The sequence below is a fragment of the Hyla sarda genome, chromosome 2 (assembly GCF_029499605.1).
Source record: "Hyla sarda isolate aHylSar1 chromosome 2, aHylSar1.hap1, whole genome shotgun sequence".
NCBI lineage: Eukaryota > Metazoa > Chordata > Amphibia > Anura > Hylidae > Hyla > Hyla sarda.
The window spans coordinates 370162281-370183641 of NC_079190.1; the positions used below are offsets into that span (position 1 = coordinate 370162281).

The 21361-nt window shown below is 43.1% G+C and overlaps 1 protein-coding gene across 4 annotated transcripts in view; it reads left to right on the forward strand.

Moving 5' to 3' along the window:
* HIP1 (huntingtin interacting protein 1) overlaps positions 1 to 21361 on the forward strand; it is a 157530-nt gene that overhangs the window by 37431 nt on the left and 98738 nt on the right. For all 4 annotated transcript variants that reach the window (XR_008888950.1, XM_056558402.1, XM_056558401.1 and 1 more), the window contains exon 2: positions 16088 to 16151. Coding sequence is in view for 3 of the 4 variants with exons in the window: in XM_056558402.1 (XP_056414377.1) it covers positions 16088 to 16151 (64 nt within the window). In the remaining variant the exon portion in view is untranslated. The remainder of the gene's footprint in view (positions 1 to 16087; positions 16152 to 21361) is intronic.

Consider the following 21361-nt stretch of genomic DNA (forward strand, 5'->3'; position numbering starts at 1 on the left):
GCTGGGAGTTGCAGTTTTACAATAGCTGGAGACATTCACACCTCTTTTTTGCAATACGGCAGCTTTTTTTTGCAAAATTCCCCCCACCATATTGCAAAAACGTGGTGTTAATGCACCCTTAAAGCTTGTGGACTAAAGGATAGAAATGACTTTAAAGGGGTACTCCGGTGCTTAAACATCTTATCCCCTATCCAAAGGATAGGGGTTAAAATGCCTGATTGCGGGAGTCCCGCCGCTGGGGACCCCCGGGATCATGCACGCGGCACCCCGTTTGTAATCAGTGCCCGGAGCGTGTTCGCTCCGCCCTCGTGTGACGTCACGCTCTGCCCCTCAATGCAAGCCTACGGGAGGGGCATGATAGCTATGCAAGCCTATGGAAGGGGGCGTGATAGCTATGTGCTTGTCCTCAGTGTACAGAGCCCGGCTTGTCCTCAGTGTACAGAGCCCTGCTTGTCCTCAGTGTACAGAGCCCGGCTTGTCCTCAGTGTACAGAGCCCGGCTTGTCCTCAGTGTACAGAGCCCTGCTTGTCCTCAGTGTACAGAGCCCGGCTTGTCCTCAGTGTACAGAGTCCTGTTTGTCCCCAGTGCACAGAGCCCTGCTTGTCCTCAGTGCACAGAGCCCTGCTTGTCCTCAGTGCACAGAGCCCCGCTTGTCCTCAGTGTACAGAGCCCTGCTTGTCCTCAGTGTACAGAGCCCTGCTTGTCCTCAGTGTACAGAGCCCTGCTTGTCCTCAGTGTACAGAGCCCTGCTTGTCCTCAGTGTACAGAGCCCTGCTTGTCCTCAGTGCACAGAGTCCTGCTTGTCCTCAGTGTACAGAGCCCTGCGTGTCCTCAGTGTACAGAGCCCTGCTTGTCCTCAGTGCACAGAGCCCTGCTTGTCCTCACTGCACAGAGCCCTGCTTGTCCTCAGTGTACAGAGCCCTGCTTGTCCTCCGTGTACAGAGCCCCACTTGTCCTCAGTGTACAGAGCCCTGCTTGTCCACCCACACTTCCCCTATGTGGACTCCTCATAGAGACACACAGGCAATAGCTGTCGGGACAAAAATATACACATTTTTAACATATATATATATATATATATATATATATATATACATATAATAGTATTATCTACATTATATAAAGGTACACTTTAAGATGATGTCACGCCTGCTGGGGAACGCCCCTTCCCAGTCTGTGAATCGGACTGAGACTGAGCAGAAAATACAGAGCAATATCAAGGTAGAAAACTAAAAAATACTAAAAATAAAAGGGGTGGTTTATCATGATGGGGCAGTGAACTGGGAGGATTATAACATTTAACAAGATCATGAGAGGTACTCTTTAGGCTCCACTTATTATTATTTTTTTTTACCTGCAATGTACTTTGGTTTTTAATGCCAATGCAAACTGATTTAAACAGAAGGAGTTATATATTAATAATGTAATAAAGCAGCCATGGTGATTAGGATGTGGATGACTCCGACTGAGTTGACCTTTCAGAAAACACCTTTCTTTTAATGACACCAAATATAGATTCTGACCATCATCAGGAAAAGCGATCATGCTGAGAGGTGGTGATGCAGTGCGCTGACTAAATGGCTGGCTGTAAGGTGCAGAAACTAAGTTGTGCTGGAACATAGGAGTGGTGCTTCCTGTCTGGCACGGGGAAGTCTCACATTGCGTTCTAAAAATAGACCCCCCTAAACACAACGCCAGTACCTCCAGTCAGGCTCTGGACTTAGAATCTGAAATAGATGGGGACGAGTTATTAGATGGTTGCAGTTTGGAAAAACAAAACCGAAAAAATATGACCATAAGATGTTTGTCCATATTTGGAGATGATGACATGTTTTAGTACCTATTATACGAACATGGGCAGTCGTGACCAAAAGTCAGACACAGATTTATGTTCTCACACAGTTTGCTACTTCTGTGTTTTTATAGCTTTTATTAGGATGTTTCTATGGTCACTAAGTACAGTTATAAGCATTTCATAAGTTTCAACATTTTTATTGACAAATACATCAAGTTAATGCAGACATTTAATATTTACAGTGTTGATTCTTTTTTTTTTTTTTTTCAATACTTTTTTAATGCCCAATCCTGACTGGCGACAACCCAGTCTACCTGATTTTGGGTCATGGACCCAAAATATTCATGCTTTGTTGATCAAGCCGCTTAGCCTTGTGATAGGGTGCTCCATAATGCTCAAAAAAGCATTGTTCATCACCAAATCGTCCCTGGATCATTGGGAGAAGGTGCTTTTTTTAAGAAGAGTGACTTCAATATATTCTTACTGAACACAACTGTGTCCTGTGACAGCAAGTATAATACAAATGTCATCTAGTCTTACTCTTATTCAAAGATTCAACCCAAATCAGAGGAAAACTACAAAATTGTTGCTGGTAAAAGTTATAGCTAAGGCTATGTTCACATTAGAAAAGTTGAGTATGTCTGTGGTATATGTTGGGATATGGTCACAAATGTATGCCAACCTATCCCACAGCATATCCTTGGAAAGCCTGTTCACCATAATGGGATGAATATACTTCCCGATAAAATACTTTTATTTTGTTGGACTTAAATGTGTAGCAGACCATTCTTTTGAATCCTGCAAAATAAAGAGAATAAATCGAACATAGTCACCAACAGACTACCTTGGGTCCATTACAGTCAATGGGCCATTGAGGGGAGTGCTGCATTATACACCTGCAGACTATTTTGCTGGTATCCGAGCATGTACCACAAATGTACTCCTCTTTTCTGATGTGAACATTGACCTATATTGTAATATTGGCTTGAGTTACTAAAGAGTTTTTCATGAGTTTTTTCTTCTTCGTTTAGCTCATAAACAACTCATCTTAGACCATGTAATGTACTCATATTTTTTATAAAGTCACCGATACCACGACTCCACTATAAGTCATGTGACTTTCATCCCTGCTGGTAAGATGATGCAGTAGGTCATGTGCTGTTCCTTCCGGTCTTTTTACACTATGTACGGTATGTCAGCAGTGACGTCACATACATGGACCAGCTCGGTACATGGACCTTCACCCTGTTGTATATCTATATTCTCATCTACCCATATCGCCCTCCCTAAACAAGCACCTTCAGCTTGGCTGAACGTGCATGTTAATTTTATTGTAAAGAAGGAGACAAGCGGCTGCCAGACCCCCGTGGCAGCATCTTATAGCACAAACAGTTTACCATGCTGAAATCCTACATAATAATAACCCAATAACTCTTTTCTCCAACATCTGTCACTATGGGACAGTCAGAAAGCTCACAATAGAGTTTAAATGGGCACTTGCAGAATCAAAATCTTTTTATATGTTGTACATCGTAGAAAAACATTATTCCAGGAAAAAACTTTTTTTTTATCAACTGGCTCCAGAAAGTGAAACCGATTTGGAAATTACTTCTATTAAAAAAATCGAAATCCTTCCAGTAGTTGAACTTGAGTTCAGTTGTTCTTTTCGGTCTGATAACAGTGCTCTCTGCTAGCAAACCTATCCTGCTCTGGACAGTACCTGAGACAAGCAGAGGGGTCAGCAGAGAGCACTGTTGTCAAAAAGAAAAGAACAACTCAACTTCAGCAGCTGATAACTACTGGAAGGATTAAGATTATTTAATAGAAATAATTTACAAATCTATTTAACTTTCTGGAGCCAGTTGTGTGTATGTATATATATATATATATATATATATATATATTTATTTTTTTTTTTTTTCCCCTGGAATACCCCTTTAATCTGTCTAATATATTTCATAACAATTTTTATCTATTTTTATAGTAATCAGGGCTTATAAAAAAGACCACTAAGGGTCTTCATACCATCCAGAACATAATCCTGAAGCATGGTCCAGGAAGTAAGGGGTGGGACTAGCACTCCTCTGTGCTCACTCCTGGTGTATATTAGAGAGGAGGGGGTTACAGAGCAGCCTGCAGTGATTGAATATGGAGACACAGCACAGTAGACTCAGGGAGGAAGTGAATGCATGGTTTGTGAGGGCAGACTCAATACTTGCCTTGGACACCCCCTTCCTGAGAAGAGGATGTCAGAATAAGTGAGAAGCAGAATGGAGGGATTGTTGAGCCAAATTCAGAAGTTAGACACATAAAAATACATGTAAAGCATCCGCATGACCTAATGAGTAACATAAATAAGCATAATTTTTTTCTGTGATCTGACAGATGCACTTTAGGCAGATTATATTGACAATAACCTAATATACACAGTGGGGATCAAAAGTTTGGGCACCCCAGGTAAAAATTTGTATTAATGTGCATAAATAAGCAATGGAAAGATGCAAAAATCTCCAAAAGGCATCAAATTACAGATTAGACATTCTTATAATATGTCAAAAAAGTTAGATTGTATTTCCATCATTTACTCTTTCAAAATAACAGAAAACAAAAAAATTGTGACTGCAAAAGTTTGGGCACCCTGCAGAATTTATAGCTTGCACAGCCCCCTTTGCAAAGCTGAGACCTGCCAGTGTCATGGATTTTTCTCAGTCATCATCTGGGAATACCAGGTAATGTCAATCTCAAAGGTTTTAAATGCCCAGACTCATCTGACCTTGCCCCAACAATCAGCACCATGGGTTCTTCTAAGCAGTTGTCTAGAAATCTGAAACTTAAAATAGTTGACGCTCACAAAGCTGGAGAAGGCTATAAGAAGATAGCAAAATGTTTTCAGATGTCAATATCCTTTGTTCGGAATATAATTAAGAAATGGCAGTCATCAGGAACAGTGGAAGTTAAAGCAAGATCTGGAAGACCAAGAAAAATATCAGACAGAACAGCTCGCAGGATTGTGAGAAAAACTATTCAAAACCCACGTTTGACTGCACAATCCCTCCAGAAAGATCTGGCAGACACTGGAGTTGTGGTACACTATTCCACTATAAAGAGATACTTGTACAAATATGGTCTTCATGGAAGAGTCATCAGAAGAAAACCTCTTCTACGTCCTCACCACAAAAATCAGCGTTTGAAGTTTGCAAATGAACATATAGATAAGCCTGATGCATTTTGGAAACAATTTCTGTGGACCGATGAGGTTAAAATTGAACTTTTTGGCCGGAATGAGCAAAGGCACGTTTGGAGAAGAAGGGGAACAGAATTTAATGAAAAGAACCTCTGTCCAACTCTTAAGCATGGGGGTGGATCAATCATGCTTTGGGGTTGTATTGCGCCCAGTGGCACAGGGAACATCTCACGAGTAGAAGGAAAAAATGGACTCAATAAAGTTTCTGCAAATTTTGGATGCTAACTTGATGCCATCTGTGAAAAAGCTGAAGTTAAAGAGAGGATGGCTTCTACAAATGGATAATGATCCTGAACACACCTCGAAATCCACGGGGATTACATCAAGAGGCGTAAACTGAACGTTTTGCCATGGCCTTCACAATCTCCTGACCTCAACATAATTGAAAATCTATGGATAGACCTTAAAAGAGCAGTGCGTGACAGAGCCCAGAAATCTCAAAGAACTGGAAGACTTTTGTAAGGAAGAATGGGCAAAGATATATAAACAAGAATTGAGAGACTCTTGGCTGGCTACAAAAAGCGTTTACAAGCTGTGATACTTCCCAAAGGGGGCAGTACAAGATATTAACTCCGCAGGGTGCCCAAAATTTTGCAGCCGCTATTTTTTTTGTTTTCTGTTATTTTGAAAGTGTAAATGATGGAAATAAAATCTAACTTTTGTTAACATATTATAAGATTGTCTAATCTGTAATTTGATGCCTTTTTGAGATTTTTCCATCTTTCCTTGACTTCTTTATGCACATTAATACAAATGTTTACCTGGGGTGCCCAAACTTTTGATCCCCACTTTAAAAGGGTTTATAATCCATATTAGAGGATAAAATCAAAAATGTAGATGTCATTTACTTCCATTTTCATAATGGCATCATAGACCTGGTATGAATGCGTTGTCTCTGCTGTGCTGTCCTCCTTCTCATATGTTAACTAACCTTCAACTTTTTACAAGGTGCTAATAGAACAGAGCAGAAGGGCAAGGAGCAATAGAAAGAAGCACATAAAAATGCCACCCATTAAAGGTTGTGGCTGCATTGTATATACTGCAGACACAGCCTTTTTATAGAATTTGCTTTAGAGTTTTGATTTACTGTATTAATATGACCACCTGGTCAGGGTTCCTAAGCTATAATAGATTAATATGCCTTTATAACAGTAACAGCTTTGACCCAGATACGCCTTTACAGAAGGACACGGCCATTTGTGCTAGGTTGTGATGCATAAATATTCATATTTAGGAGCATGGATGTGCTTGAGGGTCGGGCTGACCTGTGAGGAGTACTCGCTGTATAAAAGGAGTCTAGTGCAAGACGTGAGAGTGGAGACTTCATCTACTACATTGTACTGTATAGACAAAAATCTTGTAGCACATGTGTTGTACTTTTCCTACAATATATGTGATATTGATAGGACATGGCATAAATGTCACATAGATTGGGGGTCGAAACGATGAAAGTGCACCTCCTGGTACGTCTCTGAAAACAGGTGCAAGCTTTACTCCCTTATTTTGTGGTAAAAATGCCTCAGATTTTTTGCTTCAAAATAAGCAATAGATTTTTCTGAAGGAGAAACCCATGTGTGAACATTCCCTGTAGGTTCCTATTAATTGAATGCAAGCAGAGATCTGAAATTGTAATTTCAAAGAGTATTCCGGGATAGTTTTTTTATTTTTTTTTTAAAGCTAATTTTTTATTCTGTCAGGTATAAAAAAACAAACACTACTTACCTTCTGCCACTTCCCGGTGCCTCCATTGTCCTGCTGCAGGCCCGGTGCACTCCTCTTCCCGAGTACCCCTTAGTCAACAACCGCTCGACAAGCGATTAGCTGATTGGCAATCTGATATATTGTGCCCCAGCACCAGGAAGAAGACCGGAGCTGGGGTTTATTTTGTCAGATTGACCCTCAGCCACTCACTGGCCAAGGCATGGCATTGTTGCGACTATTGATTGCTGAACCCCAGCATGATATGTTGACCACAGGGAACCTGGAAGAGCAGTGCATCTGGAACTACAGCTGAACAACAAACATTGTTTCTTGATGTGGAGATGAGCTGTGATTGGCTAAGACCGCACCCCCTCATTAGGGCTGGGCGGTATACCGGTTCATACCGAATACCAACATTTTTGTGCTGCACGATATGAATTTTAACCCATACCGCAATACCGGTTTGGCCCCTCCCCCTCGGGAATGAATGAGTTATCAGACCAGCGCTGCGCTGTCCCCTAATCATATGAACTAATCATATGTGACCCGCGAGTGCTGTTCTGCCCCCCCCCCCACAATTAATTATTAGCCCAGTGCTGCGCTGTCCCCATCGGGGTACTACTCACATGTCACCCGCAAGCGCTGCCCTCCTCATCCTCCTGTCTGTTGCGGCCGCCGGCGCTGACACTCTATACCAATGGTCTTCAACCTCCAGATGTTGCAAAACTACAACTCCCAGCATGCCCGGACAGCCGTTGGCTGTCCGGGCATGCTGGGAGTTGTAGTTTTGCAACCTCTGGAGGTCCGCAGGTTGAAGACCACTGCTCTATACTGTATCCATATATCCGGGCTGCAAAAGGTAAACAAAATAAACTTTAACTCACCTTCCCCGTCGGTCCGGACCAGCTTCCTAGGGAATGGAACATTGGAAAGCCGTCAGCCTGTCACCGGCCGCAGCGATGTTCCGCCTCGGCCGGTGATAGGTTGAGCCCACTGTCATGTAAGAAGCGGGCGGAACATCGCTGCGGCCGGTGATAGGCTGACGGCTGTCCGACGTTCACGTCCCCAGGAAGAGCGTAAGGCCAATGTAGGAACATGCGTAAAAGTTTATTTTTGTTTACCATTTGCAGCCCGGGCATAGGGATACAGCTATAGAGTGTCAGCGCCGGTGGCCGCAACACACAGGAGGAAGAGGAGGGCAGCGCTTGCGGGTGACGTGAGTAGTACCCCGATGGGGACAGCGCAGCGCTGGGCTAATAATACATTTTATTTTTTTTATTTGGGGGGGGGGGGATACCGTTATATACTGTGGAACCGCCATAAGTTACAAAAATACACATATTTGGCCTTACCGCCCAGCCCTACCCCTCATCACTCTGAACTCTGCTGTACACTCTATACACTGTGCTGAGCTGAGGTCCCACCTGCATTTCCTGACTTTTATCTCTGCCAGGCTGCTGCAGGAGACAATCTGCAAGCAGGAACAGAAGGAGGACCCTTGGTGGCCAAACATTTAGGGGTTAATGAAACACATGAAGTATATTAGAAAAGTAATTCAAATAGGCTATTCTATAACACATTCATTTTTATTACTAATGGCAGGTACCCTTTTATAGCAAAACTGTATATACAATATATGCAAACTAAGGCTGGGCGGTATGACCAAATGTGCGCATCATGATATTTTTGTAACTTTCGGCGGTTACACGGTATATAACGGTATTTCCTCCTCCTCCTCCCCCCCCAAATTAATTATCAGCCCAGCGCTGCGCTGTTCTGCCCCCCCCCCCATTAATTATCTGCCCCCATCGGGGTAAATACTCACGTGAGCGATGCCCTCCTCATGCTGTTTGTCGCGGCCGCCTGCGCTGACACAAGTTAAATAAAATAAACTAATGCATGTTCAGACGTCGGCCTTATGCTCGGGACGGGAATGTCGGACAGCCCCCAGCCTATCGCCGGCCGCAGCGATGTTCCGCCTCGGCCGCTGATAGGCTGAGCCCACTGTCATGTCAGGAACTCTGGACGGCTTCTTACATGACAGTGGGCTCAGCCTATCAGCGGCCGAGGCGGAACATCGCTGCGGCCGGTGATAGGCTGACGGCTTTCCGACGTTCCATTCACTAGGAAGCAGATGAGGCCGGTACCTGACCAACGGTAGGTAAGATAAAGTTTATTTAGTTTATTTTTTGCAGCCCGGGCATAGGGATACCACACAGTATAGAGCAGTGGTCTTCAACCTGCGGACCTCCAGATTTTGCAAAACTACAACTCCCAGCATGCATGCTGAGAGTTGTAGTTGTGCAACATCTGGAGGTCCGCAGGTTGAAGACCATTGGTATAGAGTGTCAGCGCCGGCGGCCGCAACAAACAGGAGGATGGGGACAGCGCTAGGCTGATAATTAATTGGGGGGCAGAACAGCCCTCGCGGGCAACATATGATTAGTTCCCCAATGTGGGGACAGCGCAGCGTTGGGCTGATAATTCATTCATTCCCGAGGGGGAGGGGCCCAACCGGTATTGTGGTATGGGTTAAAATTCATATTGTGCAGCACAAAAATGTCGGTATTCGGTATGAACTGGTATACCGCCCAGCCCTAATGCAAACCACCGTGCAAAATTTCACGCTGGGGACCAGAGTTAGACATAGGAAAGGAATCACGGCATGTGCCCCCACAGAGCCCCACGCCTTACGTTACTACAAGGCAACTACCTTGTAGACCCCCCACGGCGTTATGCTACTACTACCATGTTTCACTGTGGTCATTGTGTGCTCAGGGTGATGTGTGTGGACACAAAGTTCAATTTTGGTCCCATTTGACCAAAGCACTTCAGTAATACAGATGTTTTACCAGTGAAATATGGATACCGCACAATATAGAGTGTTATATACATACCTATATGGAAAACATTAACTTAACAAAAGCGGTCACATCTGTGCCCATAACCGTGTCCGAGGGCACGACTTTAGTGGGCATACCCTGCAATGAATAAATAAAATAAAAAAGGGAGGGTTGGGAGGGATCCGCAAAACGTCACGTACACCCCGCCAGTAAGTTCAGGGGTTGTTATATACCCATGCCCCCCTCCACACACACACACAACTCCTTTGCGCCCCACCTAGTACTGCAGGGGCGGAAATACTCCTGCCTCTCACACAAATACAGCATGATAGGCTTAAAGGGATAGCATGATAGGCTTAAAGGGATTCTCCAAAGGATAGGGGATAAGATACCTGATCGCGGGAGTCCTGCCGCTGGGGACCCCCTGTGATCTTGCACACAGCACCCCGTTTGTAATCAGTCCCCGGAGCGTGTTCGCTCCGGGTCTGATTACCGGCGACCACAGGGCCGACGGCGTGTGACGTCACGCTCCGCCCCTCAATGCAAGCCTATGAGAGGGGGCATGATAGCTCCCATGCCCCCTCCCATAGGCTTGCATTGAGGGGCGAAGCGTGATGTCACACGGGAGCACACCGTGTCACACATCACACACCGTTGGCCCCGTGATCGGCAGTAATCAGACCCGGAGCGAACACGCTTCCGGGGACTGATTGCAAATGGGGTGCCGCGTGCAAGATCACGGGGGTCCCCATACAAATATATTAGTATGGTACAGATCTTACTCTGCTATTTTATTCTATTACTCTATGCCAAGTGTATAATTTTAATATTATTGCCTAATACATTGTTAGGTTGCCTTTTATTATGTATGTTCTTCTCACAAGGGCCCTGTGAGAAGTGGTGAAATCTTATTTTTATAACTAAATGATAATTATTATTGAAGCACGATCCTCGTATATCCATTTTATACTCACCTAGAAGGTCCGGGCTACATTGCATTTTTTTGGTTTTCCTTTTTTAGCAATTAAGGTATAGTTGCTTGCCCTGTTTGACCTCGGTGCGTAATAGTTGTGAGCTGCACACATCTACATAGTTTTTTCAGATTTGTAAATTACTTCTATTAAAAAATCTTAATCTTTCCAATAGTTATTAGATTCTGAAGTTGAGTTGTTGTTGTTTTCTGTCTAACTGCTCTCTGATGACTCACGTCCCGGGAGCTGTGCAGTTCCTATGGGGATATTCTCCCATCATGCACAGCTCCCGGGACGTGACATCATCATTGAGCAGTTAAGACAGAAAACTTCAGAAGCTAATAACTTTTGGAAGGACTAAGATTTTTTAATAGAAGTAATTAACAAATCTGTTTAACTTCCCGGAGCCAGTTGATATATATAAAAAAAGGTTTTGCCTGGAATACCCCTTTAAAAACTACCCACCCTTAATATCCATAAACCCCAAAACACAAGCAGGGACATCACAAGGATAAGCCGAAAAAGTCCCCAATGTGCTTACATACTGTAAAACTCACGGCTGCAAGCAGGACACTCACGGAGGTAGTGGATCCGCTGGACCTGTGTGGCAGATGACACGGGCCGTTCCAGGGAGCTGGGTCTAAGGTGCTGCTGGTTTTCACCAGAGCCCGCCGCAAAGTGGGATGGTCTTGCTGCGGCAGGCGGCACCCAGGTCGCTACCCCTGGCACGGCTCGACCACACAGGGGGCTGAGGTCATGCGAGGTACAGGAGGAGTTAGGCAAGACGTGGTCTGGATAGCAGGAGGTCTGGGCTGGCGGCACAGGAGCGTATTCAGGAACATAGCAGGAGGTCTAAAGGCGGGCAGCAAAGAGCAATGTCAGGCACGGAATGAAAGGGTCTAGAACACGTTAAGGCTAAACAAACTAACGCTTTCTCTAGTACACTGGGGTAACAAAGATCCAGCAGGGAGTGATGGTAGGTGCAGATATTTAAGAAGAACAGTGCAGGTGCAAAACATAATTACGGGCGCACTGGCCCTTTTTATCAGAGCGCTCCAGCGCGCTCGCGCCCTTGGGTGTGGGGGGCCGGCGCTGAGGGAGGACGGAGGAAGGAGAAGAGCACAAGGTGAGAGACGGACTGCGACTCGCATGCGTGTTTGGCCAGAGCGCTGGATGTAACACATACTAGGTGGTAACAATGGCAATGCTGTATATAAGAGTCACATAATAATATTTACCTGATTAAGACATCCGGAGTCCTAATGTACCCTGCCTCACCGGAGTCCTAATGTACCCGCCCGCTCAATGCAAGTCTATGGGAGGGGGCATGGTGTACGTCACGCCCACTCCCATAGACTTGTATTGAGGGGGCGGGGAATGACATCACGAGGGGCGGGCTGTGATGTCACAATACTCTGGCCCCTGTATCGCCCATCATCAGGCAGATGACACAGGGTGCTGCAGGAGAGATCGCGGGGTTCCCAGCTGTTGGACCCCTGTGATCAGACATCTTATCCTCTATCCTTTGGATAGGGGATAAGATATCTAGGGAGGGAGTGCCCCTTTAAACAAAGATCCCACGTGGCCCTCACGTTACCCTTTAGGCCCTTCGCCATTTTTTTGATTGGCCCAGAAAACTCCTTTAGATAGATAGATCAATAGATATGCACTGTAGATCTATATAGATAAATACACACATATAGGTACAGTATGCAGATTCATATATGTATTTATACACTTTGTTCCTTAGATATCTGTCCAGGAATGTATTTGAGGGAAGTATAACAAAAAAACATTCAAATCCAGTTGTGCCATAATAACAGCATAAACAGAACTATTTTCCACTTTTTCCGAAATGATAACACACTGCGCCAAATCTATCTAGACATAAATCAGCAATCTGCAGCAATGTAGTGGGCAGAAAAGTGTGAGAAGGTAAGTGGACCGGTATGACACTTGGCAGGTCGGGCAGGCATACCGCTTATCCTTAGGTTCAGAGCTACAGGCTGCTTATTTAGCTGTCAGACAGAACATGTGAGAAGCCTGAGTAAATGCAGCAGCACGCGGAGATATGTAGACTGTGTGATACACAAGCACTCTATCAATGTGTTACATTAGATGTAAACATCCTCCGGAAGACAAAGCTGATTATAGTTGTTGCTTTTTTTTTTTTTTTTTTTTTTACTATGTCGCTACAATGTTAAAGGGGGAGGGGGGTTCGGTGACTTCCTATAAGTAATATAGGTGGACGCAAGCATGTAAAAAGCTAATTTTATTACATTATAGCAATTTTGGCTCAAAGAGCAGCACAAGGTATGTGTACATAGAACTGATCTCTAGTACCATATTGATGAATGAGATATTATCTCTGGTCACACCGCCTTTACATTTCCTCCCTTCTCTTCTATCATCTATATCATTTTATTGTAATGTAATTTATTGTTGAGGTGATTTGAACCACTTTGCATTAGGGGGTAACTATCATTTGGACGAACTTTAGTCATGTCATTGTAACATCTCAGAACTTTTGATCATGGGGACCCAGGTCCCACCCAGGGGTATAGCTATAGGGGGTGCAGAGGTAGCAGTCGCATCAGGGCCCTGGTGCCTAAAGGGGCCCCAAAGCACATCTGCCCCATAAGAGAACGGTAATATAATTGACACATGGGGCCCCTGTTGCAGAATTTGTATCGGGTCCCAGAAGCTACAAGTTACGATTATGGTCCCACCCATCACTCAAATGAAGGGGCAGAAGGGCTCAGTTGAGTGGTGTTCCTCTTCTCTTCTGAGTGGCTCTTTTTGGAAAGAGATTTAAAGAAAGTCTTATGGACTTTTTTTTATATATCTGTGACATCGGACACTGACAGAACCCGACAGGTCACCTTCACTTTGCATAGGGTTCCACCGGGGTTCCATTACATGTCCGTCATTTTACAGGATTTTTGGAGTTTAAAAAATAGCCGGTGACATTTTTTTTCTCCACTAAGGTCCTGCCGTTTTCACGAGATCAGCAGAATCCTTCCTAACTTCTCATTAAGAATTTTTTTAGAATTTGTAATGGGACATAAAGTACTTTACGAAATAGTTGTGCCCATTAATGGTGCCTTGATAGGACATAATACAAATTTTATCACAGCCCTGTCAGGACCCTTGTAAACGTATAATAATTAAAACTTAATATTTATTGATATGCATTAAAATGTAAAATTTCAGCAAATTGTGATATACACTCGTGATCACCCAAATAAATCAAATAATGATAACGAGGTATTGGACCACAAACCAATAATACCCTATTTAACAGGTATCAGATAGAGTTAATGACAACTAATATCTGCAGTAATCCTGTATATGGTGAGAGCGTGAGATATCACCGTCCCCCAGGCTACACGAACAGAGGGAATATCACACTTCAATTCTTCAGTTGCCAATGCATAGGTAGTGTGATATAGTTGTCAACAACACAACACCCAATTGTGCAAACAGCTCTAAATAATGTTTGACAACCCAGGGTTAGGCTCACCATTTGTTCAGGTATAGTCAATCCAATATCACCTCATGTGCAAAAATAAGTGAAAAATAATGTTTAAAATCTACATGACAGTTCATGATCCATTAGTTCCGACGTGTTTCTCCCCTTAATAACGGGGTTTATCAAGGAACGTTTGTAGGAATAGTCCAATAGATAAAGACTGGTGTCAGGAGTATAAGCTAGCTCACAATGAGCATCAGTCTGCCTCACTCCTCCAGGCTGTATGGGATATCGATAGTGGCGCCTGATATGCGCCCCGGTCTGCTGTTGGGCGCAAATCGGGATTTTAAACATTATTTTTCACTTATTTTTGCACATGAGGTGATATTGGATTGACTATACCTGAACAAATGGTGAGCCTAACCCTGGGTTGTCAAACATTATTTAGAGCTGTTTGCACAATTGGGTGTTGTTGACAACTATATCACACTACCTATGCATTGGCAACTGAGGAATTGAAGTGTGATATTCCCTCTGTTCGTGTAGCCTGGGGGACGGTGATATATCACGCTCTCACCATATACAGGATTACTGCAGATATTAGTTGTCATTAACTCTATCTGATACCTGTTAAATAGGGTATTATTGGTTTGTGGTCCAATACCTCGTTATTATTATTTGATTTATTTGGGTGATCACGAGTGTATATCACAATTTGCTGAAATTTTACATTTTAATGCATATCAATAAATATTTTACGTTTTAATTATTATTCGTTTACAAGGGTCCTGACAGGGCTGTGATAAAATATTCTAAGTGACTCCTTGATCTATTGATACAAAGTGCTGTACTGACATAATACAAATGCCCAATCTAAAAAAAAAAAACTGATGTCAATAGTAAAGATTCTACTAGTAATGTTATATAAATTTTTTTTTGTAAGAACGCAGTTGAATAATATATTTAGTAAAGTGGCTACAGTGTGAAGCATTGCAGTGGTTGTCGATGGGATCAACCTGGCATATGGAAGAGAGATAATACTCACCTGCCCCAACCCCCTGGCTAAGCACAACCTCCTCCTTTCATCTTGACATGCAGTAAGCGTCTGTTCAGCCAATTGTTGGCCAAGAAAAGTTGCAGCTATGACTAGTGAATGGCTGAGCGGATGCTTCTTGCATGTCGATGCAAAAGCAGGGAACCATGCCAAGTCAGAACCAGGCAACATTGGGTCAAAATTCGGGACAGGTCAGTATAATTTTTTTCACAGTTAAGCCATCCTGAGCTCATGGACAAGAATTTTGCAGGCTGGAAAACTCCTTTTAATCCTAATGCACCATTATTCATGTTATGTTAAAGGGAATCTGTCACATTTAATTTCAGTCTAATCTGCCGGCATTAGGTTATAGAGCAAGGGGAGCTGAGCAGATTGATATCATTTTTCATGGAAAAATTCCAGGATAACTTGTCATTTAATCCTGGAAATCTCTGATCATTTTAAGCTAAATAGTCATGTGGGTGGTCCTACTTAGTTACTGGCAGCTATTTGTGTATACGTGTGCATATAGATAGCTGTCAACCACTAGGACCGCCCATATGACTATGTACCCAGAATGAGTAGAGATTCACATAAATAAATGACAAGTTATCCTGAAACTTTTCCCACAAATCTATATATCGATCTTCTCAGCTTCTCCTGCTCTATAACATGCTGCCTGCAGATTGGGCCGGATGTTCAAGGTGACAGGTTCCCTTTAATTGAAACTGATCCTTTTTTCACCTCCTTGTAGTTCTTTTTGTCACAAATAAGTGTCACAATGTTCTAATGCTTTTGGACAATAAAGATGGTGAAAGGTGTCAATAAGTATGTCACCTGGTTGGAGTAACAATTTGTTTAGACATACTTTTCTTTATACATCAGGTTGGTATATGAGCCGTAGTCTTTGTGTATGCTCAGCCATCCAGCCTTGCAGCTGCCATATTCAGTGTCGCAGTTACTAGATTGTGCTCTGTCTATTGTATTCCCACCATCTCTCACCCTGCTCTTAATGTTTCCTCTTTCAGACTGTGAGTATAAACAAAGCCATCAACACTCAAGAAGCGGCCGTGAAAGAGAAACATGCAAGAAATATCCTTTGAAAAGATACAACCAGTGGGATGCCAGAGTCCATGGCTGAACGTGTTCTGTGAGCGTGTGTGGGAGGAAGGGATTACAATTACCAGTGAATTGGATTTTACAGCAGGCCGTGTGGCATTGTGACAGTGCTATATGTGCTACAGGATGCGGGTGGTAAAGGAATACTAAATGCTTTAGCACATTAGGATTTCTGTCCCCACAGGGCAGAGCTGGCAGTCTGTCAGGCTATTCTTAGAAAGAGAATTAATATTTGACTTATTAATAAAACATACAGCTTTAACAGAACTATGCAGAAGACTACACTCGGATGAGCGCTCTGAGCTGAACCACTTTTTCTCTTGTAACCTATTCTGAGGAAGGGTCCTCAAACAACAAAAGTGTCATCCAGTCTTAAAGGAAATATGCAGCCATAACAACTTATCCCCTATCTACATGACAGGGGATAAGTGTCTGATCACGGGGGGGGGGGGGGGGTCTGACCACTGGAACCCCCTGCGATCTCCTGCTTGAGGTCCCGCCTCTACCGCAGCTCTCCCGTGCAGGTGGCGTGCCGTCCATAGCATGGCGTCACGGCCGACACGCCTCCTCCATGTAGTTCTATGGGAGAGGCGGGGATGCAGCGTTCATTCCTCCCCTCCTCTCCCATAAAGCTGTATGAGGAGGGGTCGTACCTTCGACCTCAAAGAGGTCTACGCTATGCGCATTAGCAGCTTGCACAGAGTGGAAATGCCGGGGCCCATTTGGGAGATCGCGATGGGTCCCAGCGTTTGGACCCCAGCGATCAAACACTTAATGCCTATCCTGTGGATAGGGGTTAAGTTGTTATGGCTAAAGTTGTCCTTTAAGTTGGGTTAATTCCATGTCCGGGATCTACGTTTCTGGTATACGTCAGCCAGTATCCTGATGTATACAGTTGTTGCCAAAAGTTTTGAGGCTGTCACAAATTTTTGTATTCACAAAGTTTGCTGCTTTTGTGTTTTTTGATTTCTTTTGTCAAACGTTTCTATGGTTATTGAAGTACAGTTATAAGCATTTCTACGATTTAAAACTTTTATTGACTCAATATTTAGTGTTGACCCCTTTTTTTCTGAAATTCACCCTAGCATGCTAAATATCAGCTTCTAAACCCAATCCTGATGGATAGTAACTCATTCTGGTCTATTCATTTCTTGGATTTTATCACAATTTCTTAGATTTTGTTTGTCCTCCTACTTTTTGAGGACTGAGATCTGGGAAGTGTTTTGCCCATGTACCCAAAATGTCAATGTTTTGTTCACTGAACCACTTAGTTATAACATTTACCTTGTGACCTGGTGCTCTATAATGCTGGTAAAATTATTTCTTCATCTCCAAATTGCTCCTGGATCATTGGATAAAATGGTCTTGGAGGATCTTTGAAGTCTTCTTAGGCAAATTTGTGAGGGAGCCTACTTACTCCCTTGGATAAAAAGTAACCACACACATGAATGATATCAGGAGGCTTTACTGTTTATGACACATTTACAGATAATCATTCTCCTACATGTTCCAAACTGTCTGCAGGGACTTTATCAGAAGACAGTAGGGGAGATTTATCAAAACCTGTGCAGAGGAAAAGTTGCCCATAGCAACCAATCAGATCGCTTCTTTCATTTTTAACAAGGCCTCTGCAAAATGAAAGAAGCAATCTGATTGGTTGCTATGGGCAACTGGGCAACTTTTCCTCTGCACATCTTTTGATAAATCTCCCCCAATAACTTTACCCCAGTCCTTTGCAGTCCAGTTCCTGTAGAATGCCGGGTCTGTCCTTGAAGTTTTTCTCGGAAACAAGTGTCGTCTTTGCTGCCTTTTTTACACCAGTCCAGCCAACAAAAGGCTTCACAAAATTTCTGCACATGTAAACATTCTCCAAGAGCAACTTCTCCAGCATAATGAAGGACCGTGTCACCAGTTTAAAGTGATAACTAAGTGCCTTGGTGGACAAAACATTAACATTTTGGACCCATGTCCAGGAACCGTTCCAGATCAGGGTGAATTGCAGAAGTAGAGTCAACACTAAATATTGAGGTTTTGCATAAAATTTATGTATTTGTCAATAAAAGTTTAAAATATTATGGAAAACTTAAACCTTTACTTCAGTTTTCCATAGAAACATCTGACTAAAAGATCGAAGAACACTGAGGCAGCAAACTTTGAAAATCCACTGTACTGCCAATGCATGAAACATGAAGTAGACCCAGCCTAAGATTTTCTGACATACTATTTATACATGTCAGAAAATGAGATTATATGGGTTCATAGGAACAGGGATTCCCTCCAGTGCTCTGAGCAAACAACCACACCTATGGCACTGACTGGCTACAAGCCATTTATTTCCAATATATCACGGCCAAGCATGGCACAGAAGTGCATGCATAACCAAAGGGGTCTGATGTTTATGGAATGCTGGAGCACTGTTGTTTTGTTGGGGGCCCCTTCTCCTTCACCCATGTAAGTGTAATGTTCTGTTATGGAGTATGGAATTATTGAAGTCTTTATTTGATAGTAGTAGATAAAAGCTGTATCACATTATGTTTGGAAGCCATTTAAGTGGACTTCTACCCAAAATGAAAAAAAAAAAAAAACTGCCACTAATTGGAAAAATACTTGTTTGAACAGTGACTAAGTCTGGCTATTAAAAGGGTATTCTGGGCACAAATATTTTATCCCCTATCCAAAGGATAGGGGATAAGATGTCTGATCACGGGGGGCCCGCTGCTGAGACTCGATTTCCCTGCAGCACCCGCATTCTATGCGGGTGCTGAATCTCCAGTTTCGGAAACTTCCAGGTTTACGGGACTGGGGACGTGACGTCATGCCACGCCCCCTCCATTCATGTCTATGGGAGTCACGCCCCCACCCATAGACATGAATGGAGGGGGCGTGGCGTGGTGTCACGTCCCCAGTCCTGGAATCCCGGAGGTTTCCGAAACTAGAGACGCAGTACCCGCATAGAATGCGGGTGCTGCAGGGAGATCGCGGGGGGTCTCAGCAGTGGTCCCCCCGCGATCAGACATCTTATCCCCTATCCTTTGGATAGGGGATAAAATGTTTTTGCCCGGAATACCCCTTTAAGTTACTTTTACTGACAGAGATATTGACATAACAGTCTTCTTTGCGCAAGTGAACACAGGAAGTTACAGCCACATTAGTTATTACCTTTAAAGGACATGTGTGATCAGGTAATGGCCTATTGTTTATATACAAATTTAGATTTTTTCTAATTTACCGTTGTACTATCTATATTTTTAAATGATCATGGAATCTTTGTATTCTTACCACCATGCCTTTTCTCAGTAGAGAAAACTTCAGCAGTCTTTTCACTATCATCGCTAGCAGAATTACAGTTAAAAGTGCCACCAGTGCATAGATAAGATGGGATCACACCATTCACAAAGGGTGTTTAGAGCCCCCCTCTCAGTCTCCATGCAGAAAATTATCTCAAAGAAGTCAGTAGAGTCTTCTACAGTGTATTATCCCCTATGTCCATCGAGCTGCTGTCAAGCACATTTATGAATGCATGTAACAGAGCAGAGGAAAAGCTTGACAATATGGCTGCCCCTTAATAATGTACAAAAAAAAAAATTACAACCATAAAAAAGAACAGATTAGAAAAAAAAAAAAACAGGTCATTATTTGTCTCTGATCGGTAAAAATTCTAGGTGACACATTTCCTGTATAGCCAGCGCCAATTCTGCCTATAGGCAAAATAGGCAGCCGCCTAGAGCACCCTCTTGATAGGAGCGCCACTCTGCATGCTGCAAGAAAGTTAGGAGCCAGCTAGCATCTGAAGCACCTGCCCAGCCAGCAACACTGTGTCACCCCAGTAGTAAGGTAATTACATGAGGAGGAGGTTTGTTACAGTGTGTCACCCCAGTAGTAAGGTAATTACATGAGGAGGAGGTTTGTTACAGTGTGTCACCCCAGTAGTAAGGTAATTACATGAGGAGGAGGTTTGTTACAGTGTGTCACCCCAGAAGTAAGGTGATTATATGAGGAGGAGGAGGTTTATTTTAGTTTGTCACTCCAGAAGTAAGGCAGAGGGGGGGGGGGGGGGGGGCGTGTCAAAGGGCAGAGCCAAGCGGCAGGGGTGCCTGCTGTCGATCAGTGATTGATGACCTATTTCGAGGATAGGCGATCACTTAGATTAGCCCTGAAAACCCCTTTAAGTTGTCTTCTCAGTAAATTGTCACTTTGTTTGATCAATACTTTTTGATAAGCAAATTTAGAAGTAGCAACCAGTTTTTCTGCACTTTTTGACACTTCACAAAGAAAGAAACTAAACATTATGATTTGTGTTTTCTCTTTTATTATAAAGCATGGACTTTTAGGTCGCTGTTCCTTTAAAGCATAACACTTGCTGATCTATTCTAATGCAGGGCTCAGCAGATGGAGTGGTGATTTCTTTCCTGGCAAACATCCTGTCTATTCTTTTAGCTTTTGAACAATTTTATACTGTCCATGCCCTTTTCTCTCAATAATCTGAGTACGGTACTTCCTGAAGATAGCAGGGTTATCTGGATTCCTGCTTACTTGAATTTTGTCAATTTCCTGCATTTTTTTATATTCACTGTCAGCAGTCATGAAACTAAGGGAAATATCATCCTACTATGTGCACTTATATCCAAGTTGTGTAGCTTGGGGAAGAGTTCCATAAGCTGTTCACTAAATGTTCCCAAAATCCAAAGGCATTTCAGAGTGCAATCATGATTAGACCTATTTATAGAATTATTATTATATAAACAGTCATGGACGTAAATGTTGGCACCCCTGAATTTTTTCTAGAAAATTAAGTATTTCTCACAGAAAAGGATTGCAGTAACAATTTTTTTGCTATACACATGTTTATTCCCTTTGTGTGTATTCAAATTAAACCAAAAAAGGGAGGAAAAAGGCAAATTGGACATAATGTCACACCAAACTCCAAAAATGGGCTGGACAAAATTATTGGTACCCTTTCAAAATTGTGGGGAAATAAGATTGTTTGAAGCATGTGATGCTCCTTTAAACTCACCTGGGGCAAGTAACATGTGTGGGCAATATAAAAATCACACCTGAAAGCAGATAAAAAGGAGAGAAGTTCACTTAGTCTTTGCATTGTGTGTCTGTGTGCACCACACTAAGCATGGACAACAGAAAGAGGAGAAGAGAACTGACTGAGGACCAAAATTGTGGAAAAATAT